This window comes from Stenella coeruleoalba, assembly GCF_951394435.1.
Source record: "Stenella coeruleoalba genome assembly, chromosome: X".
NCBI lineage: Eukaryota > Metazoa > Chordata > Mammalia > Artiodactyla > Delphinidae > Stenella > Stenella coeruleoalba.
Genome location: NC_137152.1, coordinates 87,951,586 through 87,977,864, shown reverse-complemented (window position 1 = coordinate 87,977,864; position 26,279 = coordinate 87,951,586). Strand labels below are relative to the sequence as shown.

The window sequence follows — 26,279 nt, the reverse complement described above, 5'->3', positions numbered from 1 at the left end:
GCAAAAGCTATAGCAGTTTATTAGAACTGTGGACTCTGGCTTAAAGTAGATCTCAGGGGGTTGTTTTAATGAATAGGCAAGACTGATTTTAATTAGCAGTTGTTTATAAATGGCATTTGAAGGAGCCAACTAACAATTTGGTCACTGGTATCTTATTAAACCTCCCCCCTGTGATCTTACAGACTCTTTATTTGTACTCTGAGCGAGCAAGGAAGAATTTGCCAGGGGAAGGGCTCCGCAGGTCAATTTCAATGTCTTGAATAGTGAAATTGACTACCCCTTCTCCCTGAGTAGCAGAGTTGACAGTTTCAAATGAGGAGCTGAGGGAAGGGTCACTGTCTGCCATGGCGGAGAGAGTAGCCTTCAGTGTTTACCTGGTACAGACATATGGGTCCATCTGACCAAGGACAATCAATAGGTTTCAGTAGATCTCAAATAACACGTGTCAAAAGAACCCAGTGGTTTGGGAAAAGCCTCATTCCAAGAAAAGAGCAGTCATCTGAACTTGAGAGGTGTTGGCTTCAAACACTCCAGTCTAGTGATGTGGACATAATAATAACTAACACCAAGCACGCATCCCAGGGAGGGGCTCCATCTGAATGCAGGGTGAATAGGCAACTGCCGTTTGCTGCTCTTCCTACACAACAGGAAACTTTGTTAGAATGAGATGTCCTGACTTGGACACTAGGGGCATTCTTATCTGTGAGAAATTGCACTAGGAGTAACTCCCGAGAGCTTCTGATGCTATGATTTTTCTGCATGGGCTCCCAGCTTCTGGGTGGGAAGAATAACTTAGCTGTTCCATTCGATGGAATGGGAGTAAAGGCGCATGCTAGGGGGAACTCAGGGGGTTCACCACCTGCTCACATGTTACCATTTACAGGTATCACCTTGCCTTGTATTATTCCTGGGTCATACGGTCCATCAGGATTTCCAGGAGCTCCCGGATTCCCAGGTATGGAATGAGGCCAGAAAAAGCCACTGAGCACACTTGTAAGGGCCATGCACCAAAGGAAGCTGAGGATAGCCTGGTAGCATTTGGGGATCCACATTCCTTCTGAGAGGGCGGCCTTGAGGATTGAGGAAATAGAATGGCTGCTAGAGAGGGCCGTGTGGGGAGGTGAGAATAAGAGAGGTTCTCCAAGAGCTTAGAATTTTTTTTGTTTTTCGGCTGCACCGTGCAGCTTGTGGGATCTTAGTTCCCCAACCAGGGATCGAACCCATGCCCTCGGCAGTGAAAGCACGGAGTCCTAACCACTGGACCACCAGGGAATTCCCAAGACGAGGGTTCTTGACTGGACGTCACAAATCATAGCTAGCCACACCGACTTTCCTTTCCCCTTACCACTCATATTTGGGTTTTCAGGCCCTAACGGGGCCCGTGGCCTCCCTGGGACTCCAGGCCAGCCTGGATTGCATGGAAATAAAGGGGAGCCCGGAAGTCCAGGATTGGTTCACCTCCCTGAAATGCCAGGTAAGAAAAGGAGCTTCTTCTCACCTGCTTCTCCTTTTGTGTGACTGTGTGTTCTGATTGTGGTAGCCATCCACCCACTATAGGAAGTTAGGTTTGTGCTCTGGTGTAAGTGGGACGGTTTTGATTTCATACTCAGGCAAGAGAGCTGAGAGCTATAGAATGCCAGCATCTCAGAGCAGTAACGGCCATTTGAGGAGGAAACTGAGGCTCCTATGGAAGGTGACTCACCTGAGATCACAAGGTCACTAGTGATAGAGCCAGGACTCTGCCACATGGTCTGACTGCAAGTTCTATGGCAGTTTCCTGGATCAACTCCTTAAAGGTCAGAGAAGGAGATTCAGATGAGTGAGAGGGAAGCTGTCGTATTTCAAAGACTTCGCTCACACCCCGTCGTTCCAACCTGAGCTTCATTGTTCTGCACTGCACCAGTGGTTCTCAAACTGTTCCCTCGGCCAGGAGCGTCAGCATCACCTGGAAACTTGGTAGTAACGCAGTGCCTTGGCCCCTTGGCAGAGTTACTGATCAGAAGCTCTGCGGGTGGGCCCCGCAATCTGGCTTTTCCCAAGCACCCCTGCCCCAGGAGACTCTGATGCACGCTCAGTTTGAGAACCACACCTGCTCTGCAGCCTGGGGCTCATCTGAGGCCACGTTCCCTCGGGCTTATCAGTGCTACAGATCCGTCTGCCACCCAGAAAGAGGGAGGCGTGACTTGGCAGGAGTTAGACGACTCCAGAAGAGACCAGGCCTTTGACAGGAGGTCCCGGGTGTAACCTGTGCTCTTTGGCCACTGTAGGCTCCCCAGGAGCGGGTTGCTGAGCTCTGCCCGCTGAGCTAGAACCTCCTCCAGGGCACACGGGGCAGTCCCTGCCACTGGGCAAGTCTTCCCAGGACCAGAGACTCCTGACCTTTAAGGGAAGCGACACACATTACTAATATGTTAGCTTTTGTAGTAGGGAAAAAACCTGTGTCAGAGTCCTCTCCCCAAACCTATCACTTCTAAACCTCCATGGCCTTTTATTTTTGCCTCTTTACACTTAGGATTTCCTGGACCTCGTGGAGAGAAGGGCTTGCCTGGGTTTCCTGGGCTCCCTGGAAAAGATGGCTTGCCTGGGAAAGTTGGCAGTCCCGGCTTCCCAGGTCCCAAGGGAGCCCCTGGTGACATCATTGGTGCTGAAAATGGTGCTCCTGGGAAGCAAGGCCTACAGGGACTGCCAGGAGACAGAGGATTTCCTGGAGACTCTGGCCTTACAGGACCCAAGGGTGACTCTCTTTGCCCCACTTATCTGACAGTCTACAGAAAACCTTTCAGTAACTGCTATACTTGCATGAATACCTGCGTGACTCTGGGGTGATGGATTAATTAGGGGCTTGAAATGAAAAGTCATTCTGTTCTGTCCTTCCCTTTGTGGAACTTTTTCTTAAATCACCTGCGTCCATTCTCCTGTCTTAGTAATTCCAGAAGTATCTATAATCCATAGTCAGATTTCTTGCAGAGCCTGTGATGAGCCACAAGGCTTGAGCTGACAAGACAGTGGCCCGTGGGGTACATCCTGGGCAGGCTCTTCCGCTGGAAGTTGGTTTGGTAATCGGTCCCTGCTATCAGTCCAGGCTGTAATTGTCTGGCCCTTCCTTTCCTTAGGTTTGCTTGGGAAGTCGGGCTTGCTGGGCCCCAAAGGTGATCGGGGCAGCCCTGGAATACCAGGCCGCGCAGGACAGCCAGGCCCCCGGGGATCTGATGGTCTATTCGGCATCAAGGGCAAACCCGGGCTCCCAGGAGCACCAGGCTTTCCAGGCACTTCAGGTAGGTCCTTCGGAGGAGGAGCCCCATCTTGACAGACTTAAGCTAAGCCCTCCCCTCCGCCCCACCCCCACCCCCACCGCAACCCGGTGCCCTGAGGGGCAGTAGCAGCAGTGTGACAGGGTCAGAGTTGACAAGGAGACTGACTTTCCTAACCTCTCAAGTCGCCCTCGCAGTGCCAAGCCAAACCAATCGCTGCAGTTTAGCCTCCAAAATGTGACCCCACAGTATGCTCATTCCCCGCCCCTCCCCCATGGCCTCCGTCCCCCTTTTCAGGCCTCAGCCTCCCTCCTGCCTTCCTGCCCTCCTTGTGCAGGTGGGCCTCGCCCCTCTCCACCGCCCTCACTGGGGCCGGGCGAGGAGCTCAGGCGGAGAGGGTGACCACCGTGCTGGCAGCCTGCCTCTCGGGCCAGCAGGCCTCTGAGGACCCAGGACCAGAGTGTCTTTCACTCCACAGCGGGGCCTGACGCCCCCTGGTTCCAGCCTACCGTCTGCAGCTTGCCTTTTTCTCACACCCCCCTCTTCACCCTGCCGTCCGCCCCGACTCCCAGCCACGTGACTGAAGTTGAGTTTTTACAGAGCCACTAATATCTTTTTTATCCCCTTTGTCCTTCTGTGTTTCTGGGGTCTTCACATAGGCTGTCCAGGTGAGAAAACAGCACACAAGCTCACAGACTAACACTCCCACTAGCTTGGCCTCTTGGGGAATTATCTTACTATACACTATAACCTGGCAAGGCCAGGGGTCCCTGAACTCATGCTGTGGGGTTGGCCCCCATTGAATTTCCTTCCCTTGTTGTGGAATCCCCTTCACAGCCTCCCATTAGAATCCTGGGGCTCGCAGCTACTTGATGCTTTTCAATCCATGGAAGGCCAAGTCAGCCATTCATTTAGGTCCTTGGGGGCCCAAATACCTCTGTCGTCACTCATTTAATCCTTTGGTTTTTTAATTTCCTTGCTTTGTACCTGAACATTCCACTTTGGCAGCAGCTCAGGAGCTTAATCCCATTGAGCAACTTAAAGCCTGGTGAAAGAAGTTTCAGAATACCTAGGATACCAGATGGGCCTTGGGGATTTCTACAGTACTTGGCACTAGGGGGTCTTTCAACCCTAATGCCAAGGAACTGGCTGACTTAACTGCTTGCATGAGGGATTAAAAGGGCAGCCCTGTATCCATGGCTCCCTGGGAGGCTGAAACAATGGCTTGGCTTTAACCTCTACTTCACCAATTGGCTCAGGAAACAGCCATTGTGGAGTGATTCAAACTGGAAGTACCAGGAAACTAGAGTCCAGTTGCCACCCTGGCTTCCCAGAGCTCCATTCAGAGGCTAAAGTGTGAACCACATTCATGAAGGGGGGAGAGTTATCATCAGAAGGGGTTTGCTCCCCCCCCCCCCCCCCCGCCATCTACAGTGCCATGTTGAAAGAAGTCGCCATTGGCAGGGCGCCCTGGGTGGTAGGCGCTAATGCTTCAGCCAGCTAAGAACTCTGCCTGTTAGCAGCCTGCCTAAGCCATTGTTAAAGGGCAGTTTATAAACGCCAACAAGCCAACCAACCAGAAGCCATGGGAATGGGCAGCGGCCCAGGTCTGGACAGTCTCACTTGACAGCTGTCCTGTGTTCTCTCCTGTACTGATTCAGGACATCCTGGAAAGAAAGGTCCAAGAGGCGATATAGGTCCCCCTGCATCAGCTGGAAAGAGAGGCCTGCCTGGGCTGAAAGGCCTTCCGGGATCTCCAGGGCTAATTGGCTTCCTGGGGAACTCCGGCTTGCCAGGGGCCACTGGACTGCCAGGCCTGCCAGGTCCGAAGGGTAAGTGAAGGTATCAGGAAGGCACCAATGGGGGCCAAAAAGGAGCTGCCATGCTGCCCAGCTCGCCCCCTCCCTCCTCTCTGCCTGGGAGAGGGGAATGGGGAGGGAGGTGGGCAGCGCTTTTTTGGCAAGATAGTTGGACAAGGCTAGTGCTAAAGGAGGAACCCCACCCAAGGTGATTCGCCTTCCCTGCCTGCTGGGTGGATCACTGGGCTGAATAGCATGGGCAGGGAGCCCAAGACAAGAACAGCCGCACCAAGGTTACTCATTTGCACAACTTCTACCGTAGAGCCTGATAGCTCCCAATTCCTGTGACTGTCCTGCTAGACATCAGAGGTTGGGCAGGGGGGGAAAGTGACTGGTCCAAGGTCACACAACTGGTTAGCAACAGCACCAGGCTAGAGCTCATCTCCCTGCCTCCTGACCATAGGCTTTTTTTATTCCTCCTGTGCCAAACATGAGCTCTAACTTGGCAAATCATAAGAGAGGTTCCCACCTCTTCTTTCCTTTCTGGTGCTTAGTACAATGTCCCTCTTCAGGGAAGTAGCATAACATGTATTGACTAAGAGCTTGAGCTTTGGGGTTAGAGAAGCTTGGGTTTGAATCCCTTCTCTGCAGCTTCCTAGCTGTGTGACTTTGGGTGAGTTAATTAACGTCTCTGAGCTTCCATTTTCTTATATGTCAAACAGGGATAATAATAGAAGTTCTTGTTTCTCAACAGGTGAGAAGGGGTCTGTTGGACTGATAGGTTTTCCAGGGATTCCAGGTCTCCCTGGTATTCCTGGTGCAAGTGGCTTAAAGGGAATTCCTGGGTCGATGGGAAGAGTTGGACCATCTGGACAGGCTGGTAGCCCTGGTGAAAAAGGTGAGCTGGGGAATCGAATTCTGGAATTGCCACCCATGCTTCCCAAGGTACATCTTGTTTATCAACTTTGTCATTCCTGTGGCTTATACCAACCCTGTGTTAGATAATAATATTTGAGGTTTCTGAATGAAGTCCTTTTAAACCAAAAGACCTAATCACTCTGAGTTACTACTGCGCGTTAGAAGCCTGGACACACATTCCCGATGCTCAACGGAGAAGGGTTTTGAGTAGGGTCTAAAGTTGCAGGTGGGCCTTGAGCTTGTCAAAGGAGGGAGAGGGTGTGCACATTAATGCAAAGTTTGGGAAACAGGGGCGGGGAAGAAGGTGGAAGAGCCTAGAAAGGGGGCCTGGGGTGGGGCGGGAAGAGCTGATATGAGCGGTCAGCCCGTGCCTGACCTCGTGTCTAAGCTCCCGCTCACACGGCTCTCATGATCTCCATCCCTGCAGGAGACAGAGGCGACCCGGGGCCAGTCGGAGTACCCAGCCCCAGACTTCCAGTGCTGAACCTGCACTTCACAGGAGACAAAGGCTCTCAGGGCTCACCTGGATCCATCGGATTTCCTGGGCCCAGAGGTGCTGGGGCAGGGAATGGACAGGAGAAATGCCCGAGACAGTTTTTATGACCAAATTCAACTTCTTTCCTGAGAAAAGGCCCCACAGAACAAGAACCCCCAGAGCAGCAGTATGGGTGGCAGCTGGGGATCCACGGAGGCTGCCTTCCCTGGGCCTGAGGGGGGCCTGTACTGTGAGCCTGCCAATTTTCATTGCCACCGTGGAACTCCGTTTTTGAACCACGGGCGGCTGTATCCCTGGAAGGGCCTGGCAGACAGTGGGGATGGGCACTGAGTGGCTTTCCCAGTGAGGCACCTCCCTCTATCCCCACTCCTCCCCCTAAGCTAACTGTCCCCAAGCTTGCGCTTTGGCCGCCTGTGACCCAGGGCACGTGCACCTTGGGGAGAAGACTTTCTCTTGCCTAGAGTCTTTCCCCAAGACTTTTGCCTCTTTCCCAGGTGACAAAGGAGAGGCTGGCAGCCCTGGGCCACCAGGCTTGCCTGGAGCTCCTGGCTTCCCCAGCCTCATCAAGGGACTTAGTGGGAGACCAGGCTCCCCTGGCTCCGCAGGACTACGGGGCTTACCCGGCCTGAAGGGGTCCCCTGGAATCACAGGTTTCCCAGGAATACCAGGAGAAAGTGTGAGTCTGCCCACCTCTTTATCTCCCCACCAGGGAATCGCCTCCATAGCAGGGGGATGTGTTCCTATTGCCCACCTTTCTGATCCCAGCCCACTTCCCAGCCCTCTTGCCCAGCTCCCTCCCCCAGCTCACCCCAGACAAGGCCCCTCCTTGAGTCTGCCAGGTCCTCTCACCCTTTCCCAAACATCCCCTCTTCCTTCCGGGGCCCTTGTTCACCTATCTTCCCCCACGTGGCAGAGCGTCCTCCTCAAAATTGCTGACTACCCGCCTATCCTTCAGGCCCCAGCCCAGGCACCCGCCCCTCCAGGAGTCCCTGAGCTCCCACCCTGCTGGCACCCTACACTTCTCACTGCTTACACTTATCCTAGTTGGTTCTGTGTGGGTCTGATTTCCTCGATGAGACTGTTAGGACTTGAGAACAAGAACCGCCTTGCATGCTTTTTGGTCTGCATCCCACCGCCAGCATCCCACGTTGAGTTTGGGACAGCAGAAGAATTCGGTACAGACTATTTGATGTTTTGGTTTCGGAAAGGTCTTTGCCAGTTGTTGCCTCTTGTGGAGACAACAAAGACTCAAAACCAGTTTCTCTGTGTTCTTAAAAGTTTGGGTGGTAGAGTAGGCTTAGCAATGAGAAGACGTAGGCTTGAATCTCAGCTCCATCACTCATTAGCTCTGTGATTTTGTGCGTATCGCTTAACTTGCCGGAGCCTCGCTTTTCTCATCTGTTAAAAATGGGAATAATTTCCAAACCTTCTTCAGACCATAGTGAGGGTTAAGTGAGCTGATGTGTGTAAAGCAGTTACGTTGTATTTGGCACATGGTAGGCTCTGAGTAAATAGTAGCAATAATAGTAGTAGTATTGAAGGCACTAAATAAACTGTATCACAGGACACCTGTGTTCCCTGCAGACAAAGTCCCTGTCCTTTAGAAGCGTCAATCCAGCTTGTGGAGAGAAAACACCACACACACACACACACACACACACACACACCCCTGAAGCAATTGCAAAATAAACAATTCTCAACCTGCTACTTACACACTAGGAAGGATAGAATCAAAGTGGGACAGCGTTCTGGGAGGGGTCCAGCATGAGCAGAGGCTCAAAATGAGTAGATATGGCAATACACAGAAGAGGCCAGGTGAATGCAGGGGGTGTCCTGGGTCGTGGTCCAGTGACCAGAGTGACCCAAGTTGGACTCCTACCCAAGGCAGTAGGTAGCGTATGTCCTTACTGGGTACATCTCAAATGAATCAAAACCATACCAGATGCCAGGGAAAGAATTGTACCAATGGCAGCTGACACGCCCATTTCCCAGACTCAGATAGTGTGTTGGACATTAGCCAGTGAAGGCAGTTTTTCTTGTGAAAATCACGGAAATATTAGACCAAATTCAGACTCCAGTACCTGTATGCATACGGCCCACTACCTGGTGGCAGAAAGACTCTGTTCCTTGTGAAACCTGCGGCAGAGAGCTAGCCCCACGTTAGTGAGGTCACACTTGTTCTCGTGCATAATGGCTCCAGAGCTTTGGCATGGGCAGTGATAGCCAACTGTATGTAGAGCAGATCAAATGCCTGGCCTGACTGTTAAGTTTCGTATTTTCTAAGAGACTTGCTAGAACATTCACACCTTGATTTCCCAAGGTACCAGTTTTGATAGGCATTGGGAAGTTATGAATGACAAGACCAGGATTACTCTGCAGATCGAATCCCTCCCCTATAACCCGTAAATACGCATTTCCGCCCCCTTGTTCATCACCTTCCCCTCTGCAGGATGCCCCCCACCTGTTTGCCCCTGCCACAGACCACTCGATGGACATCTCTCCAGCAGTGGCTCAGGGAAGGGAGGGGGAAGAGAGGGTGGGAGGCCCTGAGCGCTGGGCAGAAATACTGACTCCCGTCTTGCTTTGAAGGGTTCACAGGGTCTCAGTGGAGCTCCTGGGCTCCCAGGAGCATCTGGTCTCCCAGGTTTAAAAGGTAAGGAGCATTTTCCCCTTTAATGCATTTTTCCAGAGCAAGGTGGATTTCTAACAGGCCCAGGGCTCTCCCTGGGGGAGACATTGTGTTTCGAGGAAAAGGAATCGATTTACATTGCCCCTTCGGCTGAACCCCCTTTGCAGTCTTTGTTCCTCAAAGATATGCGACAAACAGTGGTTTGACCCAGCTGCCTTCCAGACTCAGCAGCAGAGGAGAACCTCAGCTCTAGACAGTCTCCTCTTCTGGTGATGTTTTAGGGCCCCTCCTCTCATCTTCTCTGCCCATACTGAGCCTAGTGATGTGTTTCCCAATGGAGATATGCTGCATGTAGCAGCATTTCATGCCAATTGTCTGGAAGCATCCCAGCCCTTCATTGGGGCATAAAAGCATAACCTTTTACCCGGTGGGTAACTGTGTCAAGGAGCCTCTCTGGTTATGATTTTTTTTCCCTCAAAAGATCTATGTGCTGCAAATTGAGCTGTAGCTTCTCCTGACCACTTGAACAATGTCTTGATATCCCCAGGAGATCAAGGCCAGACACTTGGAATTTCTGGTAGCCCAGGACCCAAGGGACAACCTGGGGAGCCTGGTTTCAAAGGTAAGGCTGCTGCACTTTTGTCTCCCATGTCTCACAAACTCCTCAAAACTGAGGATCGGAAGGAATTTTGGAGGCCAACACCAACTTCTGCAACTTCTATGCAGTGCAGAAAAATTCCTACCTGACATGTATCCACTTAGAGGCAGTCAACAGTTTTCCCAAGCAAACCAACCTACTTTTCCTTCAAGACTCACAGACTTACGGGATAAGTCTCTAAGACCTTTAAGATAATGGTGTCCACCCCCTTAGTTTTTAGTTAAACTAAATACTTCGTGAACATTTCCACCCATTGCTCCTACGGCTGGGAACACTCAGAACAAGTTTACTTACTTTTCAATTGGGAAGCATCTTTCAAATATGAAGACAGCTGTCACAATCCCTTTCAGAGTATCTTTGTTGGATCCAGCTCCCATGGCAACTCAAAATGGCTTCACCTTCCTGCTCCCCCTCTCCCGTGGAGGAACATACTGCCTGAACTGTGGCCTGATCACTCCTCAGCATTTTTCTTGATTTTGTAGGTGTGAAAGGAAAAGATGGACCAGTTGGTGATGTGGGTTTCCCAGGAAACAAAGGTGAAGATGGGAAAGTTGGTATTTCTGGAGATGTTGGCCTTCCTGCCTCCCCAGGTACCATGCCACATGACAACTTTACTCTGAAAAAGTTCAGGTCAGCTTCAGGTCACAACCCCTTCTGAACTTCTGCCTTGTTTTCACTTTTAGGACTCCCCGGGGTTGCAGGCATGAGAGGAAATCCAGGACTTCCAGGTTCTTCAGGCCACCCAGGGGCAGCTGGGCCCCTGGGCCCCCCTGGCCTAATAGGAACCAAAGGTATGAGAGTTGGGAGTAGGCAGTGGGGAAAAGGGTCCTTTCCTCAAAAAAAGGATGGCAACTACTTTTTCTTAGGAGACCCTAGCTGGGATTAAGCCATATCCAGGGGAGTCATTGACTGGGTTTCATGAGGGATAACAGGAAAGGAGGAAGAAGAAGAAGAAAGGAGTGCAAACGTGAATGGGAAGAGGAGAACATGGGATCCATGGAGAGCAGAGTTGGGAAGGAAGGTTGTTGCCCTGGCATATGTAGCCTTTTCCTGACTTAGAGATTGGGCAGCAAGTCTCCGGGAGCTGGCAACTCAAGGTCTTGGCATTGCCACTCTGATTTCTTCTTGAAGATACCTCATTATCTAGCACCCTGCTCTTAAGCTATATGGTCTCTAATAAAAGGCAGGAAGACTTAGGGTGGAGGGTGGAGACTAGGTGTGGTCCAGTCTCCCTTAGGGCATTAAATAATGCCTCAAGAGAGACCATGACCTTTGAAATGAGGACTTTGCAGTGTCCCTGGGGGCAGGACCTTTTGCTGACCCTTCATGATTCAGAGCTGCTGGAGCCATTTCTGATATTCTCTCCCCTCAGGTTTCCCTGGACTTCCTGGTTTACATGGACTGAATGGGCTGCCAGGAACCAAGGGAACCCATGGAACTCCAGGTAAGCAAGACCCTCAAAGGCATAGAGGAGAGCACTTGCTCTTCCGGAAGCCTGACAGAGGCTGGCCTTGAGTTCTTGACTGTGGTGTATCCCATATCCTCAGACTCCTAGGTCTCCTTGCCAGCCCCCAATTTGGGATGCCTTGATGTGGGGAAGAAGGAGGATGGGGTTCGTCCTTCTACCCGAACGAGCTCTCCTTCCTGTCATTTCAATCCTCAGCCTCTGGTGTCTGTCAAGCAGGCCCCCTGCAAGTGAGCTATAGGCACAAAGGTCTCACCCCACTGACTTCTGTCCCCACATCTCTCTGCATCTCCTCCTAGGACCTAGTATAACCGGTGTGCCTGGGCCAGCTGGCCTGCCTGGTCCCAAAGGAGAAAAAGGTTCTCCAGGAATTGGCATTGGAGCCCCAGGAAATCCAGGCGTGAGAGGACCAAAAGGTAGCAGGGGTAAGTGAGCCCAAGTCAGGCTTGGCTGGGCAGCCAGGGTTGGGGTTTCTTTAGGGCCATGTGGCTTACAGGGATGAGCAGTGCATGTCTTTGCATCTCTGGGAATCTCAGAAACCAGTGGAACTGACCACCGACAAAAAGAGGGTAGGCTACACTTAGGGCTTTCCTGGGAAGGAGTGTCAGAGAGCAGTTCAGTGAGTCCCACCCCCCCAGCCTCCAGGTTCCCTCCCACTCTCCCTTATTAACCTCAGGGCCTCTCTTTCTCACTTGGCCACAGCCTGGGTTTAATGGTCCTGAGGGACTGTGCTTGTCCACTTAGCGAGTGGTTTACCAGAAGTTCCTTGGTGTCCAGTGCGGTTGGTAGTCCCAGGGCCCTGGAACGACAGCGTGGCTGCTGGAAGGAGCCCAGATCTAAGAGGATAAATGTCTCCCTAGGACAGGCACACAGCAAGCACTTGATTAGGATTTACTAGGTTTACTAGAAATCCGGTTTCGTCTTAATCTCGGCCCCTGACTCATCACATAGTCTGAAGTCCCCTTCTGAGCCCCCATTTCCCCACTTCTCAAATAGTGTGAATGAATTCTGATTCATTAACTCTCCTTAGAAATGTTCTGGAGACGCATATACCTCCCACTCAACGTAGAACAAGAAATGAATTTAGTGTAGTATCACAGCTAAGAGTATGGGCTCTGAAGTCAGACTGCTGGATTCAAATTCCAGCTCTCCCTCTCCCTAGCTACATGACCTTGAACAAGGAAGTTACGTGCCCCTCCATCCCAAAGGAACGTGGGTTTCCTTTTCCATAAAAGGTGAATAAGAGAATCTACCCCATAGGTTTGGTGAGGAATCAATGAGGGGTGAGGTAATGTATATGGAATCACTTAGCACAGTGCATGGCACATAGTAGTTGGTCAAGAAACACTGGCCATTCTACCATCACATGTTACCGGGGGAAATCATGTTTTCAAAATGTTCTGTTCCTTATAGTTCTGGGGCCTGATGTCCCACCACATTATTTTATGTGTTTATGTGCATGTGTGTGTAGGTTTTCCAGGAACTATATTCATGCATTAATTCATTTCCAGCTGCATTTTATATTGGGGCATCTGCTATCTCTGTGTTTACTCTTTCCTTTGTCTGGACCAACCTGTACTTTTCTGAAAGCCAGCAGCTTCTTCAGAGTGAGGCCTCCAACAGGGTCTGAGCCTGTAGGGAGGTTGTGTGGCTTCTTTGGCAGGAGATAGAGAAGAAGGGTCCTGGGTAGAAGCACAGGCACGATGCCTGTTCTGTTTTTAAACCTTGACTATGAATTCCTGGTCATTAAATTATTCATTGCCTTTGGCTATCTGAGGAAATAAAATCACAATTACAAATGCAGTAAACAGCACATGTCAAGGTGGATACATTTCAGGCACATAATGGAGAGGGGGAAGAAAAGGAAGTTGCACAGGAATATATTTGGTATGACTCCAACCAATATGTTGTTTAGGGATACAAATATGCATGGTCAAACTGTGATGAAAAGGGAATGATGAACACAAACTTCAGGAGTGGTTGCCTCTGGGAGGGAGGGAAGGTGGTGGAATCTGTGAAGGGCATGCAAAGAAATTCAAAGGTATCGCTATCTTCTTTTCCTTAAATTGGGCGGTTGGAACACAGATGTTCATTGTATCTGGATGATTTTTTAACATACGATTTATAAATATTCTTCTGTTCTTCTCAATGTCTAATTAAAAAAATTTGTTTTAAAAGAATATAGGGGGCTTCCCTGGTGGCACAGTGGTTGAGAGTCCGCCTGCCGATGCAGGGGACGCAGGTTCGTGCCCGGTCCGGGAAGATCCCACATGCCGCAGAGCGGCTGGGCCCATGAGCCATGGCCGCTGGGCCTGCGCGTCCGGAGCCTGTGCTCCGCAATGGGAGAGGCCACAACAGTGAGAGGCCCGCGTACCGCAAAAAAAAAAAAAAAAAAAAAAAAAGAATATAGGAAATCCCCAACAGGAACCGAATCTCTGATTTGATTAAAGAAATCAGTGTACAATGAAGATTTATCCCCAAGAAAATTTCCTAGGAACAATCCCCATCCCTACAATACCTTCATCTAAATAACATTAAATTAGGCCAAACATTTTCGTATTTGCACTAAATATTGAGAGGCTGCATTCATATATTGGAGATTTTTTTTCTTTAGGTCTCTGACAATAGAATGAGTTGGGAAAACATGCCATCTTGCATTTTCATGTGATCATTTACAATGTCTCATTCCTTCTACCCACCACCAGTCCCTCCCATCAGGAAACTTGCACAAACCTCTTAGATAGCCTCATCCACCAGAGGGCAGACAGCAGAAGCAAGAAGAACTACAATCCTGCAGCCTGTGGAGCAAAAACCACATTCACAGAAAGATAGACAAGATGAAAATGCAGAGGGCTATGCACCAGCTGAAGGAACAAGATAAAACCCCAGAAAAACAACTAAACGAAGTGGAGATAGGCAACCTTCCAGAAAAAGAATTCAGAATAATGATAGTGAAGATGATCCAGGATCTCGGAAAAAGAATGGAGGCAAAGAACGAGAAGATGCAAGAAATATTTAACAAAGACTTAGAAGAATTAAAGAACAAACAAACAGAGATGAACAATACAATAACTGAAATGAAAACTACACTAGAAGGAATCAAGAGCAGACTAACTGAGGCAGAAGAACGGATAAGTGATCTGGAAGACAGAATGGTGGAATTCACTGCTGCTGAACAGAATAAAGAAAAAAGAATGAAAAGAAATGAAGACAGCCTAAGAGATCTCTGGGACAACATTAAACACAACAACATTCACATTATAGGGGTCCCGAAGGAGAAGAGAGAGAGAAAGGACCAGAGAAAATACTTGAAGAGATTATAATCGAAAACTTCCCTAACATGGGAAAGGAAATAGCCACCCAAGTCCAGGAAGCGCAGAGAGTCCCACACAGGATAAACCCAAGGAGAAACATGCCGAGACACATAGTAATCACATTGGGAAAAATTAAAGACAAAGAAAAATTATTGAAAGCAGCAAGGGAAAAGCTACAAATAACATACAAGGGAACTCCCATGAGGTTAACAGCTGATTTCTCAGCAGAAACTCTACAAGCCAGAAGGGAGTGGCATGATATACTTAAAGTGATGGAAGGGAAGAAACTACAACTAAAATAACTCTACCCAGCAAGAATCTCATTCAGATTTGATGGAGAAATCAAAAGCTTTACAGACAAGCAAAAGCTAAGAGAATTCAGCACCACCAAACCAGCTCTACAACAAATGCTAAAGGAACTTCTCTAAGTGGGAAACACAAGAGAAGAAAAGGACCTACAAAAACAAACCCAAAACAATTAAGAAAATGGTCATAGGAACTTACATATCGATAATAACCTTAAACGTGAATGGATTAAATGCACCAACCAAAAGACACAGCCTTGCTGAATGGATACAAAAACAAGACCCATATATATGCTGTCTACAAGAGACCCACTTCAGACCTAGGGACACATACACACTGAAAGTGAGGGGATGGAAAAAGATATTCCATGCAAATGGAAATCAAAAGAAAGCTGGAGTAACAACACTCATATCAGATAAAATAGACTTTAAAGAATGTTACAAGAGACAAGGAAGGACACTACATAATGATCAAGGGATCAATCCAAGAAGAAGATATAACAATTATAAATATATATGCACCCAACATAGGAGCACCTCAATACATAAGGCAACTGCTAACAGCTATAAAACAGGAAATCGACTGTAACACAATAATAGTGGGGGACTTTAACACCTCATTTACACCAATGGACAGATTGTCCAAAATGAAAATAAATAAGGAAACAAAAGCTTTAAATGACACAATAGACCAGATAGATTTAATTGATATTTATAGAACATTCCATCCAAAAACAGCACATTACACTTTCTTCTCAAGTGCGCACGGAACATTCTCCAGGATAGATCACATCTTGGGTCACAAAGCAAGCCTCAGTAAATTTAAGAAAATTGAAATCATATCAAGCATCTTTTCTGACCACAACGCTATGAGATTAGAAATCAATTACAGGGAAGAAAACGTAAAAGACACAAACACATGGAGGCTAAACAATACGTTATTAAATAACCAAGAGATCACTGAAGAAATCAAAGAGGAAATCAGAAAATACCTAGAGACAAATGACAATGAAAACATGATGATCCAAAACCTATGGGATGCAGCAAAAGCAGTTCTAAGAGGGAAGTTTATAGCTATACAAGCCTACCTCAAGAAACAAGAAAAATCTCAAGTAAACAATCTAACCTTACACCTGAAAGAGCTAGAGAAAGAAGAATAAACAAAACCCAAAGTTAGCAGAAGGAAAGAAATCATAAAGATCAGAGCAGAAATAAATGAAATAGAAACAAAGAAAACAGTAGCAAAGATCAATAAAACTAAAAGCTGGTTCTTTGAGAAGATAAACAAAATTGATAAACCATTAGCCAGACTCATCAAGAAAAAGAGGGAGAGGACTCAAATCAATAAAATTAGAAAGGAAAAAGGAGAAGTTACAACAGACACCGCAGAAATGCAAAGCATCCTGAGAGACTACTACCAGCAACTGTATGCCAATAAAATGGACAACCTGGAAGAAATGGACAAATTCTTAGAAATGTATAACCTTCCAAGACTGAACCAGGAACAAATAGAATCCATGAGCAGACCAATCACAAGTAATGAAATTGAAACTGTGATTAAAAATCTTCCAACAAACCAAAGTCCAGGACCAGATGGCTTCACAGGTGAATTCTATCAAACATTTAGAGAAGAGCTAACACCCATCCTTCTCAAACTCTTTCAAAAAATTGCAGAGGAAGGAACACTCCCAAACTCATTCTATGAGGCTACCATCACCCTGATACCAAAATCAGACAAAGATACTACACAAAAAAATTACAGACCAATATCATTGATGAATATAAATGCAAAAATCCTCAATAAAATACAAGCAAACAGAATCCAACAACACATTAAAAGGATCATACACCATGATCAAGTGGGATTTATCCCAGGGATGCAAGGATTCTTCAATATATGCAAATCAATCCATGTGATACACCATATTAACAAATTGAAGAATAAAAACCGTATGATCATCTCAATAGATGCAGAAAAAGCTTTTGACAAAATTCAACACCCAGGCTTCCCTGGTGGCGCAGTGGTTGGGAGTCCGCTTGCTGATGCAGGGGACATGGGTTCATGCCCCGGTCCGGGAAGATCCCACATGCCGTGGAGTGGCTAGGCTTGTGAGCCATGGCCACTGAGCCTGCGCATCCGGAGCCTGTGCTCCGCAGCGGGAGAGGCCACAGCAGTGAGAGGCCCGCATACAGAAAAAGAAAAAAATTCAACACCCACTTATGATAAAAACTCTCCGGAAAGTGTGCATAGAGGGAACCTACCTCAGCATAATAAAGGCCATATATGACAAACCCAGAGCAAACATCATTCTCAATGGTGAAAAACTGAAAGCATTTCCTTTAAGTTCAGCAACAAGACAAGGATGTCCACTCTCACCACTATTATTCAACATAGTTTTGGAAGTCCTAGCAACTGCAATCAGAGAAGAAAAAGGAATACAAATTGGAAAAGAAGAAGTAAAACTGTCACTGTTTGCAGATGACATGATACTATACATAGAGAATCCTAAAGATGCCACCAGAAAACTACTAGAGCTAATCAATGAATTTGGTAAAGTTTCAGGATACAAAATTAATGCACACAAATCTCTTGCATTCCTATAAACTAAGGATGAAAATTCTGAAGGAGAAATTGAGGAAACACTCCCATTTACCATTGCAACAAAAAGAATAAAATACCTAGGAATAAACCTACCTAGGGAGACAAAAGACCTGTATTCAGAGAATTATAAGACACTGATGAAAGAAATTAAAGATGATACCAACAGATGGAGAGATATACCATGTTCTTGGATTGGAAGAATCAAGATTGTGAAAATGACTATACTACCCAAAGCAATCTACAGATTCAATGCAATCCCTATCAAATTATCAATGGCATTTTTTACGGAACTAGAACAAAACTTAAAATTTGTATGGAGACACAAAAGACCCCGAATAGCCAAAGCAGTCTTGAGGGAAAAAAACAGAGCTGGAGGAATCAGACTCCCTGACTTCAGTCTATACTACAAAGCTACAGTAATCAAGACAATATGGTACTGGCACAAAAACAGAAACATAGATCAGTGGAACAAGATAGAAAGCCCAGAGATAAACCCACGCACCTATGGTCAACTAATCTATGACAAAGGAGGCAAGGATATACAATGGAGAAAAGACAGTCTCTTCAATAAGTGGTGCTGGGAAAACTGGACAGCTACATATAAAAGACTGAAATTGGAACACTCCCTAACACCACACACAAAAATAAACTCAAAATGGATTTGAGACCTAAATGTAGGACCAGACACTATAAAACTCTTAGAGGAAAACATAGGAAGAACACTCTTTGACATAAATCACAGCAAGATCTTTTTTGATCCAACTCCTAGAGTAATGGAAATAAAAACAAAAATAAACAAATGGGACCTAATGAAACTTCAAAGCTTTTGCACTGCGAAGGAAACCATAAACAAGACGAAAAGACAATCCTCAGAATGGGAGAAAATATTTGCAAACGAATCAATGGACAAAGGATTAATCTCCAAAATTATAACAGCTCATGCAGCAAAATTATAAACAGCTCATGCAGCTCAATATTAAAAAAGCAAGCAACCCAATCCAAAAATGGGCAGAAGACCTAAATAGACATTTCTCCAAAGAAGAGATACAGATGGCCAAGAAGCACACGAAAAGCTGCTCAACATCACTAATTATTAGAGAAATGCAAATCAAAACTACAATGAGGTACCACCTCACACCAGTTAGAATGGTTATCATCAGAAAATCTACCATTAACAAATGCTGAAGAAGGTGTGGAGAAAAGGGAAACCTCTTGCACTGTTTGTGGGAATGTAAATTGATACAACCACTATGGAGAACAGTATGGAGGTTCCTTTAAAAACTAAAAATAGAATTACCATATGATCCAGCAATCCCACTACTGGGCATATACCCAGAGGAAACCATAATTCAGAAAGACACATGTACCCCAATGTTCATTGCAGCACTGTTTGCATTAGCCAGGTCATGGAAGCAACCTAAATGCCCATCGACAGACAAATGGATCAAGAAGATGTGGTACATATATACAATGGAATATTACTCAGCCATAAAAAGAAACGATATTGGGTCATTTGTTGAGACGTGGATGGATTTAGAGACTGTCATACAGAGTGAAGTAAGTCAGAAAGAGAAAAACAAATATCGTATATTAATGCATACATGTGGAATCTAGATAAATGGTACAGATGAACCGGTTTGCAGGGCAGAAATTGAGACAGAAATGCAGAGAAGAAACGTATGGACACCAAGGGGGTAAGCGGCAGGGGGGTGGGGGGTGTATGATGAATTGGGAGGTTGGGATTGACATGTATACACTGATGTGTATAAACTTGATGACTAATAAGAATCTGCTGCATAAAAAAAAAATAAAATTCCAAAATTTAAAAAAGTGTCTCATTCTTAAAGAAATACTTGAGCTTTTTTTTTTTTTAACTACTTGAGGTCAGTAGTACCTTTATTGTAGGTTTAATGATATATTGGTGTAATTATAAAATCAAGAAACAGGTGAAAAGAGAAGGAGGCTCCAAATATTGCCATGGAAACAGACATTTTTACAATCCATGTGCTGTCCACACCTACTCTACTATATTTGGTGTCTTGTTTATTGGTTTTGCATAATGTCAGCACATATATATGTATAGATATATGAAGTTATATTTTCAGGACAAAAATACAATGTCTTTCATTTCAGATTTCTACCTTTGTGAAAAAGAAAAATACTTCAACGATTCATCAAGACCTAACTGACAATGCTAAAAGTAGCACCAAGTGGTTTTGCAACTAGTTTTGCTTTTTGTTTTTCCTTTGTTTCTTTTCTAGACTTCTAATAAGTGGAAACTTTTCTTTAAATTTATTTTTTCCTCCTTTATATTTCCTCAGTATTCAATTAATCAATGAGCTGCTAAAGACACCCAAGTTAACCAATCTGCCATCTTTCTTTACAAATTATCATGGATATACTATTTCTTAGGGAAATATGAGAAATTCAACATTAATATTTTCAGCTTCTCTTGTCAGAAAAATAAAATTCAACATCATATTTTGGGATTTTCTTGTCACAAACAAGAATCTCAACCACCAAAACAGTTTGTCAACCAATTCAAATCTATTCCCCTTCATTTGACTGTCTTTTAGAATATACCAAAGTAATAAATACATTTCTTCCATGTTACAAGAATAAAATAGATTTCTACATTTGTATACGTGGCTTTGATGTGTTTTCCCAGCAAGATTACCATCTATGTTTTCAATGTATGCATATTGTATAAATCTACTATAATCGGTTGAAATTTTTGGTTTTGAACATATTATAATAGAAATCATTCCACAAACAGAAAACATGTAAAGCAGTATTAAACTTTGAGCAAACGAGTATTATGTATGTACTCCAGTAAATGGCTATTCTCTTTGGCCAAACAGGGAGAAGGGATTCAGGCAATTCAGCAAGCATTCAGCTAATATCATGAATTACCTATAAAACTGTTTTCCAGGTTGCCTGGAAGACCCAGTAGTTAGCTGTAGAAGACATCGGGGGTCATAGCGCCCTTGCCACCTCCATTCTGCTTGAGCGGGCGAGTGGGTGTCTGTTCTGACTGGCTGGGGCCTGTGCCCCACCTCGATCTGTGACCTCCTCGGAGTAGCCGCAGACAGGACTGGCTAACTTGATGAAATGTTGTGCAACAGGGACAGTAGGTTTAAAAACGCTGTAGGAAACTTCGATTCCAGGTGTTGCAGTCATACCTTCTTTGCTTCCTGATTGAGGGAAAATCTGTCTAAAGTATTTCCATTACCAGCGAGGTTGGGGAGCTGGAACTTTCCGAAGCTCTGTCCGTCCCAATTCAATGCAGCGCCTGCTGCGAGCCAGGAGTCTCTGAGCCCCTGCCAGCTGCACTGGGCCGATGGCTGCCAACGGAGGAGAAAGGGAGAAGAGCCCTCTGCTGGCCTCAGCTGGTCTGGCTCCTACCCTAAGGGCTTCCATTTTCTTGTGTGAACTTCCATTTTCTCTGAGAGAGCCTGGCCCTCTCTTAGCCACACAAAGCCCCTGCAGCCCCTTTTATTTATTCTTTGCAGGTTTCCCAGGTCTCCAGGGCCCCGCTGGTCTCCCTGGTGCCCCAGGTCTCTCCTTGCCCTCAGTCATAGCAGGACAACCTGGCGACCCCGGGCGACCAGGCCTAGATGGAGAACAAGGTAAAGTCAGGAAGCCCAAAGAGGGCTGGCCATCACCTTTTGTCTGGAGTTTGGGGAGGGCCTGTCTACAGTCCAGCCCCATCCCCACTGCTGGACGTGCACGGGCCTGTGAGGCCCCACGTCCCTCCTCCTGCAGGGGCACAGGGGGTTGGAATGGGCTGCATTTTGCTAAAAGGGTTTGGGAAGGTCTGGGCACTGGGGCCCCACAGAAGGCAAGGGAACATTATCTGCCCTGGGAATAGCCTTTGGCTTCCTATCAGTCCCAAGGCTTTCAGCAATGGCCGCTTCCTCTTCCCTCTGCCCTCATCCCTCTTCCGATCTTATCCCTAGGCCGACCAGGCCCCCCGGGGCCCCCAGGACCCCCTGGGCCATCTTCGGATCAAGGCGACCCGGGAGACCCTGGCTTCCCTGGAATTCCTGGCCCTCAAGGGCCCAAGGGAGACCAAGGAATTCCAGGTTTCTCTGGCCTCCCTGGAGAGCTAGGACTGAAAGGTATGACTGCGCGGCTGCCTACTGGGTCCTTTCCCACTCCACTGTCAGATATGGCCCCTTCCTGCAGCCCTGTGAAGAGAGACCAGCTGATGATGCTTTTCCTGCCCTCACCTCTGCTTAGTCTCAACCCCACCACCACCAGCACCACCGTGCCAGGCCCTGACTTGCTTTCCTTTGGACTTTGCCAGGCATGAGAGGTGAGCCTGGCTTCATGGGGACTCCAGGCAAAGTTGGGCCACCTGGAGACCCAGGACTTCCGGGGATGAAGGGGAAGGCAGGGCCAAGAGGTGAGTTCAGAGCATGTGCCAGGCTGATCCTGAGCTCAGGGGAGGGGTTGGGGCGTATCATTCCTTCAGGAGTCACTGCTAAGCACGCCAAGAAAGCCTGAATGGCTGAAGCAGCTGGATCAAGCTCCTCCAGGGAGGGAGTTTCTCCACCTCGGAGATACCTCTGCTTCCATCAGCTCCCAGGACTGAAGGCCATTGCCGCTTTGCCACCACGGATCTTGCCACTGACCTCCCCTCTCTGCATTGTTTCTGCATTTGCGGTCACTGCGTTTGCACTCAGATCACCACTCACCCATTTGCTGAATCTAGAAATGAAGAACCATCCTTTCTGTCCTTTATCACCACTCCCCTCACACACACATCCAATCCATTAGCAAGCCCTGAGGGCTGTGTCTCCTATAAACGTGCCTTGCATCTGCCCCCCTCTCATCACCTCCACCTCTACCACTGAGGTCCAAGGCACCAACATTTCTCACGTGGACCACTGCGGTGACTGCTAACTGGTCTCCCTGCTTCCATTATTCACCTCCCCCAACAATCATTTCTCTATACAGTGGTCAGAGAGGTCTTATAAAAACAGAAATCATTCATGGGCGTCCCATGGCATAAGAATTAACTATGGCCATGAAGCCCTCTGTGATGCCTCCCTCTCCATCCTCATTACCAGCCCTTCCCCTTTGCTGTTCACTGTGCTTTTGTCACACTAGCCTCTTTCAGTTATCCAGTTATCCTGGCTGGCCGCAGGGCCTTTGCACATGCTAGTCCTACTTCTGGAACACTCTCCCCCACCCCCCAGCTTGTTCTAATGCTTTAATGGTCTCAGCTTAAGTGTCACTGCTTGTAAGAGGCCACTTATAACTCTCTCTAAAGCAGGTTCTCCACCCCATAGCCCTCTCCGCTCCCTCCCACTGTCCGTGCACTGTCCATTTCCTTTATAGCACTTCTTACAATTTGCAGTAAGATTAATGGTTTTTGTCAGGTTATGCATTTTTCATCTTTATCACCAGACCATCGTCTCATAAAGGTCTTACTCACTGCTCTATCCCCTGATCTACCAGGCTCTGGCACATAGTAGGCCCTCAAATACTTTTTCAATGAATTCATAAGCAAATTGGCTTGTTTGGCTTCTATTAGTAGGCCAGCTGGCTGGGTCTGGGGTCTCGGCTGTGATGCCAGCTGAACCTCCGGGAGCCCACCCTGGCCACTTCCTCTGCCTCCGCTTGACATTTCTGTTTCTCCCACGTGCCCACAGGCTTATCCGGCCCCCGAGGCGCTCCTGGACAAACACCAATTGCAGAAGCCATCGAGGCTCCTCCTGGACCCATGGGTCTAACAGGCATCGATGGCATCCCTGGCCTCATGGGGGACCCTGGGGCCCAAGGCCCTGGAGGCCTACAAGGTGAGGAGGGCGCCAGAGAAAGGGGACTTCGCGGGGAGCTGAGATGGCTTTGGCTGGGAGGCTGAAGCAACTGGCTGGGAACCCCGGCTCCAAGGGGGCACCTTCATGGAGCGTTTCCTCGGCTCCTTCACAAAGCTTCCAAGCTTCTCACCAGGAAGGAGGGGACCAGCAGGGCCAGCAGTTGTACTTGGCTTCAGAGAATGAAGCACACGGAACGAAGTGCTCTGTGTGGGCAGAGCACAGCAGCTAATCCAGACAGCTCGTCCCTCGCTAACGCACTGCTGCGGGAAGGAGGGAGCGTGGTGGGGGGACAGAGACCAACGGAGAAAGCCCAGGGCTGGGGGACGGAAAACCCGGCTTCCAATCCCAGTTTTGCCCCGGCTGGAGTAAGCTAGCAGTCTCTCTGGACCTCGGTGTCCTCATTTCTGACATGGGACCCCAGCAGTTGCCCTGCATCCTCCCTAGCATTGCTGGGAAGATGAGAGGAAGGGAGGGGGACATGGGTGTGAAGGAGCTCAGAAGGGCTAAGTTCAGAGTGAGGTCCCAGGGCTGAGCTGCCTGGACGTGAACTAAGGACTAGCCCAGGAGGCTCAGTCCTGAGCTCAGCGTGCACTCCAGGGTGATGGCCAGTTCGCCCTCTCCTGGTGAGTCCTGGGCATGACACACGAGTCCCCTTTCTCCGAGGAAGGCTCCTCCAGACACTGCACATTGAGTACCCCGCTGTGGGCCTTCTCTCCTGGCAGGCTTCAAAGGTTTACCTGGCATCCCCGGCAAAGACGGCCCCAATGGACTCCCTGGCCCACCTGGGGCTCTTGGTGATCCTGGTCTCCCTGGACTGCAAGGCCCTCCAGGATTTGAAGGTCTGGCAATGTCGGCACTAGGGGGCAGAGGGCTTCTGTAAGGGTTTGAGGCTTGAGGGTGAGTCAAAATCTCGAATCGTGGAATTAGGAAACTGGGCAGTAAAGCTTGATACTACTAGCAGGCTGGAAAACTGGGCTCGAATCTGTTCACTCCATTCTGAGCCTGTGAAGGATTAGAGCCCTACATTCCAGAAGGCAAAGGACTGTTCCACAGAGTTCTCTGGGTTCTCTTCCAGCTCTTAAGAGCTATAACTCTATACTATAGCGTGGCCCCCTGCCCTGCACACCTCGTCTTCTACCCAGGGATTCTGACGTGGATGGAAGGGGGGTGGTTCAAGGGAGAAGAGAATCTGAGATAAGACATGGCTGCTCTGCTACTTACCTTCCATTTTACATCAGAGACGGCAAATCAGTTGTCCTGAGTAGAGAACAGTCCTGAAGCTTGCTGGGAAAGTGCCGCGATTGTTAGCCACGTCTGTCGGGCAGGAGAGGAGGGAGTGATTTTTGCCTCGCTAACCCCGGCTCTGCTTTTTCACTGCCTCTGATTCAGCGGGTCCTTGGTTACCTCTGCTCTCTCCATCTCAGGAGCTCCAGGGAAGCCGGGGCCCTTCGGGAGGGCTGGAATGCCTGGGCAGAGCGTGAGAGTGGGCTACACCTTGGTGAAGCACAGCCAGTCAGAACAGGTGCCCCTGTGCCCTGTCGGGATGAGCCAGCTGTGGGTCGGTTATAGCCTGCTGTTCGTGGAGGGGCAGGAGAAAGCCCACAACCAGGACCTGGGTAGGTACCGGCTCGCACATCCAGCCCTGGCCCTCTGTCCCCACAAGGACCAGGAGCCACACTCCTCGCTCCTCCCAACCCTTGGTGGGCCCATGTTGGGTAGTGGGTTACAAGCACCAGCTCTGGAGTCAGGCAGATCTGGGTTCAAACCCCAGCTCTGCCGCTCACTCTGGACACGTTATTCAGCCTAAGCTTCCGCCTCCTTCTCAGTGGAACAAGCCTAATGCTAGTACTTGTCCCATAGGGTAGGCTAAGGATTACGGGAATCACCCATGTAAAATGCTTAGAACAACGTTTGACACATATTAAGCATCCATTAAATGTTAGCGATCAGTAGTAGTAATAATAATATGACCTGCCGGCAACAATGATTACCCAAGAATTAATTGAATTGTCTTCAGGTGTGTGTTTCAGCGAACCACAGTCTCACTCTATTAAATGCTGATTTGACAAAGCAGACTAATTAGGGAGTCATCATTCAGTTTCTAAAAAGATTCTTTTCATTATCAAACTTCCCTGGTGCATAGAAAATAGACTTCAGTGTGTGTACAGTGGTCCGGGATAGGAAGGAAAGGCGTCCCTGCTCTGCTACAAGCAGTTGGATATGAACCCAAACCACCATCTAGTCCAGCTGTAGTGGCTCCAGGGACGATCGCAGCCCTGCCCCTCAGCCAGAACTTACCTGCCCCTGCCCACCTTCTCTCCTTGCAGGGTTTGCTGGCTCCTGCCTGCCCCGCTTCAGCACCATGCCCTTCATCTACTGCAACATCAACGAAGTGTGCCACTATGCCCGGCGCAACGATAAATCCTACTGGCTCTCCACCACCGCGCCCATCCCCATGATGCCCGTCGGCCAGACGCAGATTCCCCCGTACATCAGCCGCTGCTCTGTGTGTGAGGCGCCCTCACAAGCCATTGCTGTGCACAGCCAGGACATCACCATCCCGCAGTGCCCCGTGGGCTGGCGCAGCCTCTGGATTGGGTACTCCTTCCTCATGGTAAGGTCCCGCACCGCCCTCTCCACCAGGAGGAAGGCCGAGGGCGGGGAGCGCTGGGAGGGAAATTCTGAAATCGAGTGCTGAGGGAGCCATGGTCTAACGGCCTGTGGACTATTCCGTGCTCTCTCCCTTCTCTGGAGCACACCGCCAAGGGCTTGGGGCAGACGGAGGGCTCTGAGAAGAACTGCATGCTGAGCCCTGTTGGCGGTTTCCTTAATTCAGCCTTTCTCAGATTTGTCAGTGGAAATGTTCGGGGGGCACCTAACACACCTTGGACTCGGCGGGACGGCAGCGGTTTGGGAAATACTGGCTGGGATGCAGCCGCAGCCCAGGAGCCGTGGGTTAGGAGGGCCCTAGAGAGCTTGGAGGGGGCGCTCCTGGCTCTGAGGCTGAGACAAGG

The 26,279-nt window shown here is 48.4% G+C and overlaps 1 protein-coding gene across 6 annotated transcripts in view; it reads left to right on the top strand.

Moving 5' to 3' along the window:
* COL4A6 (collagen type IV alpha 6 chain) overlaps window positions 1–26,279 on the top strand; it is a 284,095-nt gene that overhangs the window by 256,059 nt on the left and 1,757 nt on the right. For all 6 annotated transcript variants that reach the window (XM_079911243.1, XM_079911244.1, XM_079911246.1 and 3 more), the window contains 21 exons: window positions 884–955; window positions 1,367–1,474; window positions 2,513–2,734; window positions 3,114–3,275; window positions 4,913–5,083; window positions 5,805–5,948; window positions 6,396–6,521; window positions 6,959–7,140; window positions 9,054–9,117; window positions 9,641–9,715; window positions 10,234–10,341; window positions 10,435–10,542; window positions 11,124–11,195; window positions 11,516–11,641; window positions 20,950–21,066; window positions 21,397–21,558; window positions 21,747–21,845; window positions 23,098–23,244; window positions 23,988–24,104; window positions 24,690–24,881; window positions 25,593–25,879. In XM_079911243.1, the coding sequence (XP_079767369.1) occupies window positions 884–955; window positions 1,367–1,474; window positions 2,513–2,734; window positions 3,114–3,275; window positions 4,913–5,083; window positions 5,805–5,948; window positions 6,396–6,521; window positions 6,959–7,140; window positions 9,054–9,117; window positions 9,641–9,715; window positions 10,234–10,341; window positions 10,435–10,542; window positions 11,124–11,195; window positions 11,516–11,641; window positions 20,950–21,066; window positions 21,397–21,558; window positions 21,747–21,845; window positions 23,098–23,244; window positions 23,988–24,104; window positions 24,690–24,881; window positions 25,593–25,879 (2,861 nt within the window). The remainder of the gene's footprint in view (window positions 1–883; window positions 956–1,366; window positions 1,475–2,512; window positions 2,735–3,113; window positions 3,276–4,912; window positions 5,084–5,804; window positions 5,949–6,395; window positions 6,522–6,958; window positions 7,141–9,053; window positions 9,118–9,640; window positions 9,716–10,233; window positions 10,342–10,434; window positions 10,543–11,123; window positions 11,196–11,515; window positions 11,642–20,949; window positions 21,067–21,396; window positions 21,559–21,746; window positions 21,846–23,097; window positions 23,245–23,987; window positions 24,105–24,689; window positions 24,882–25,592; window positions 25,880–26,279) is intronic.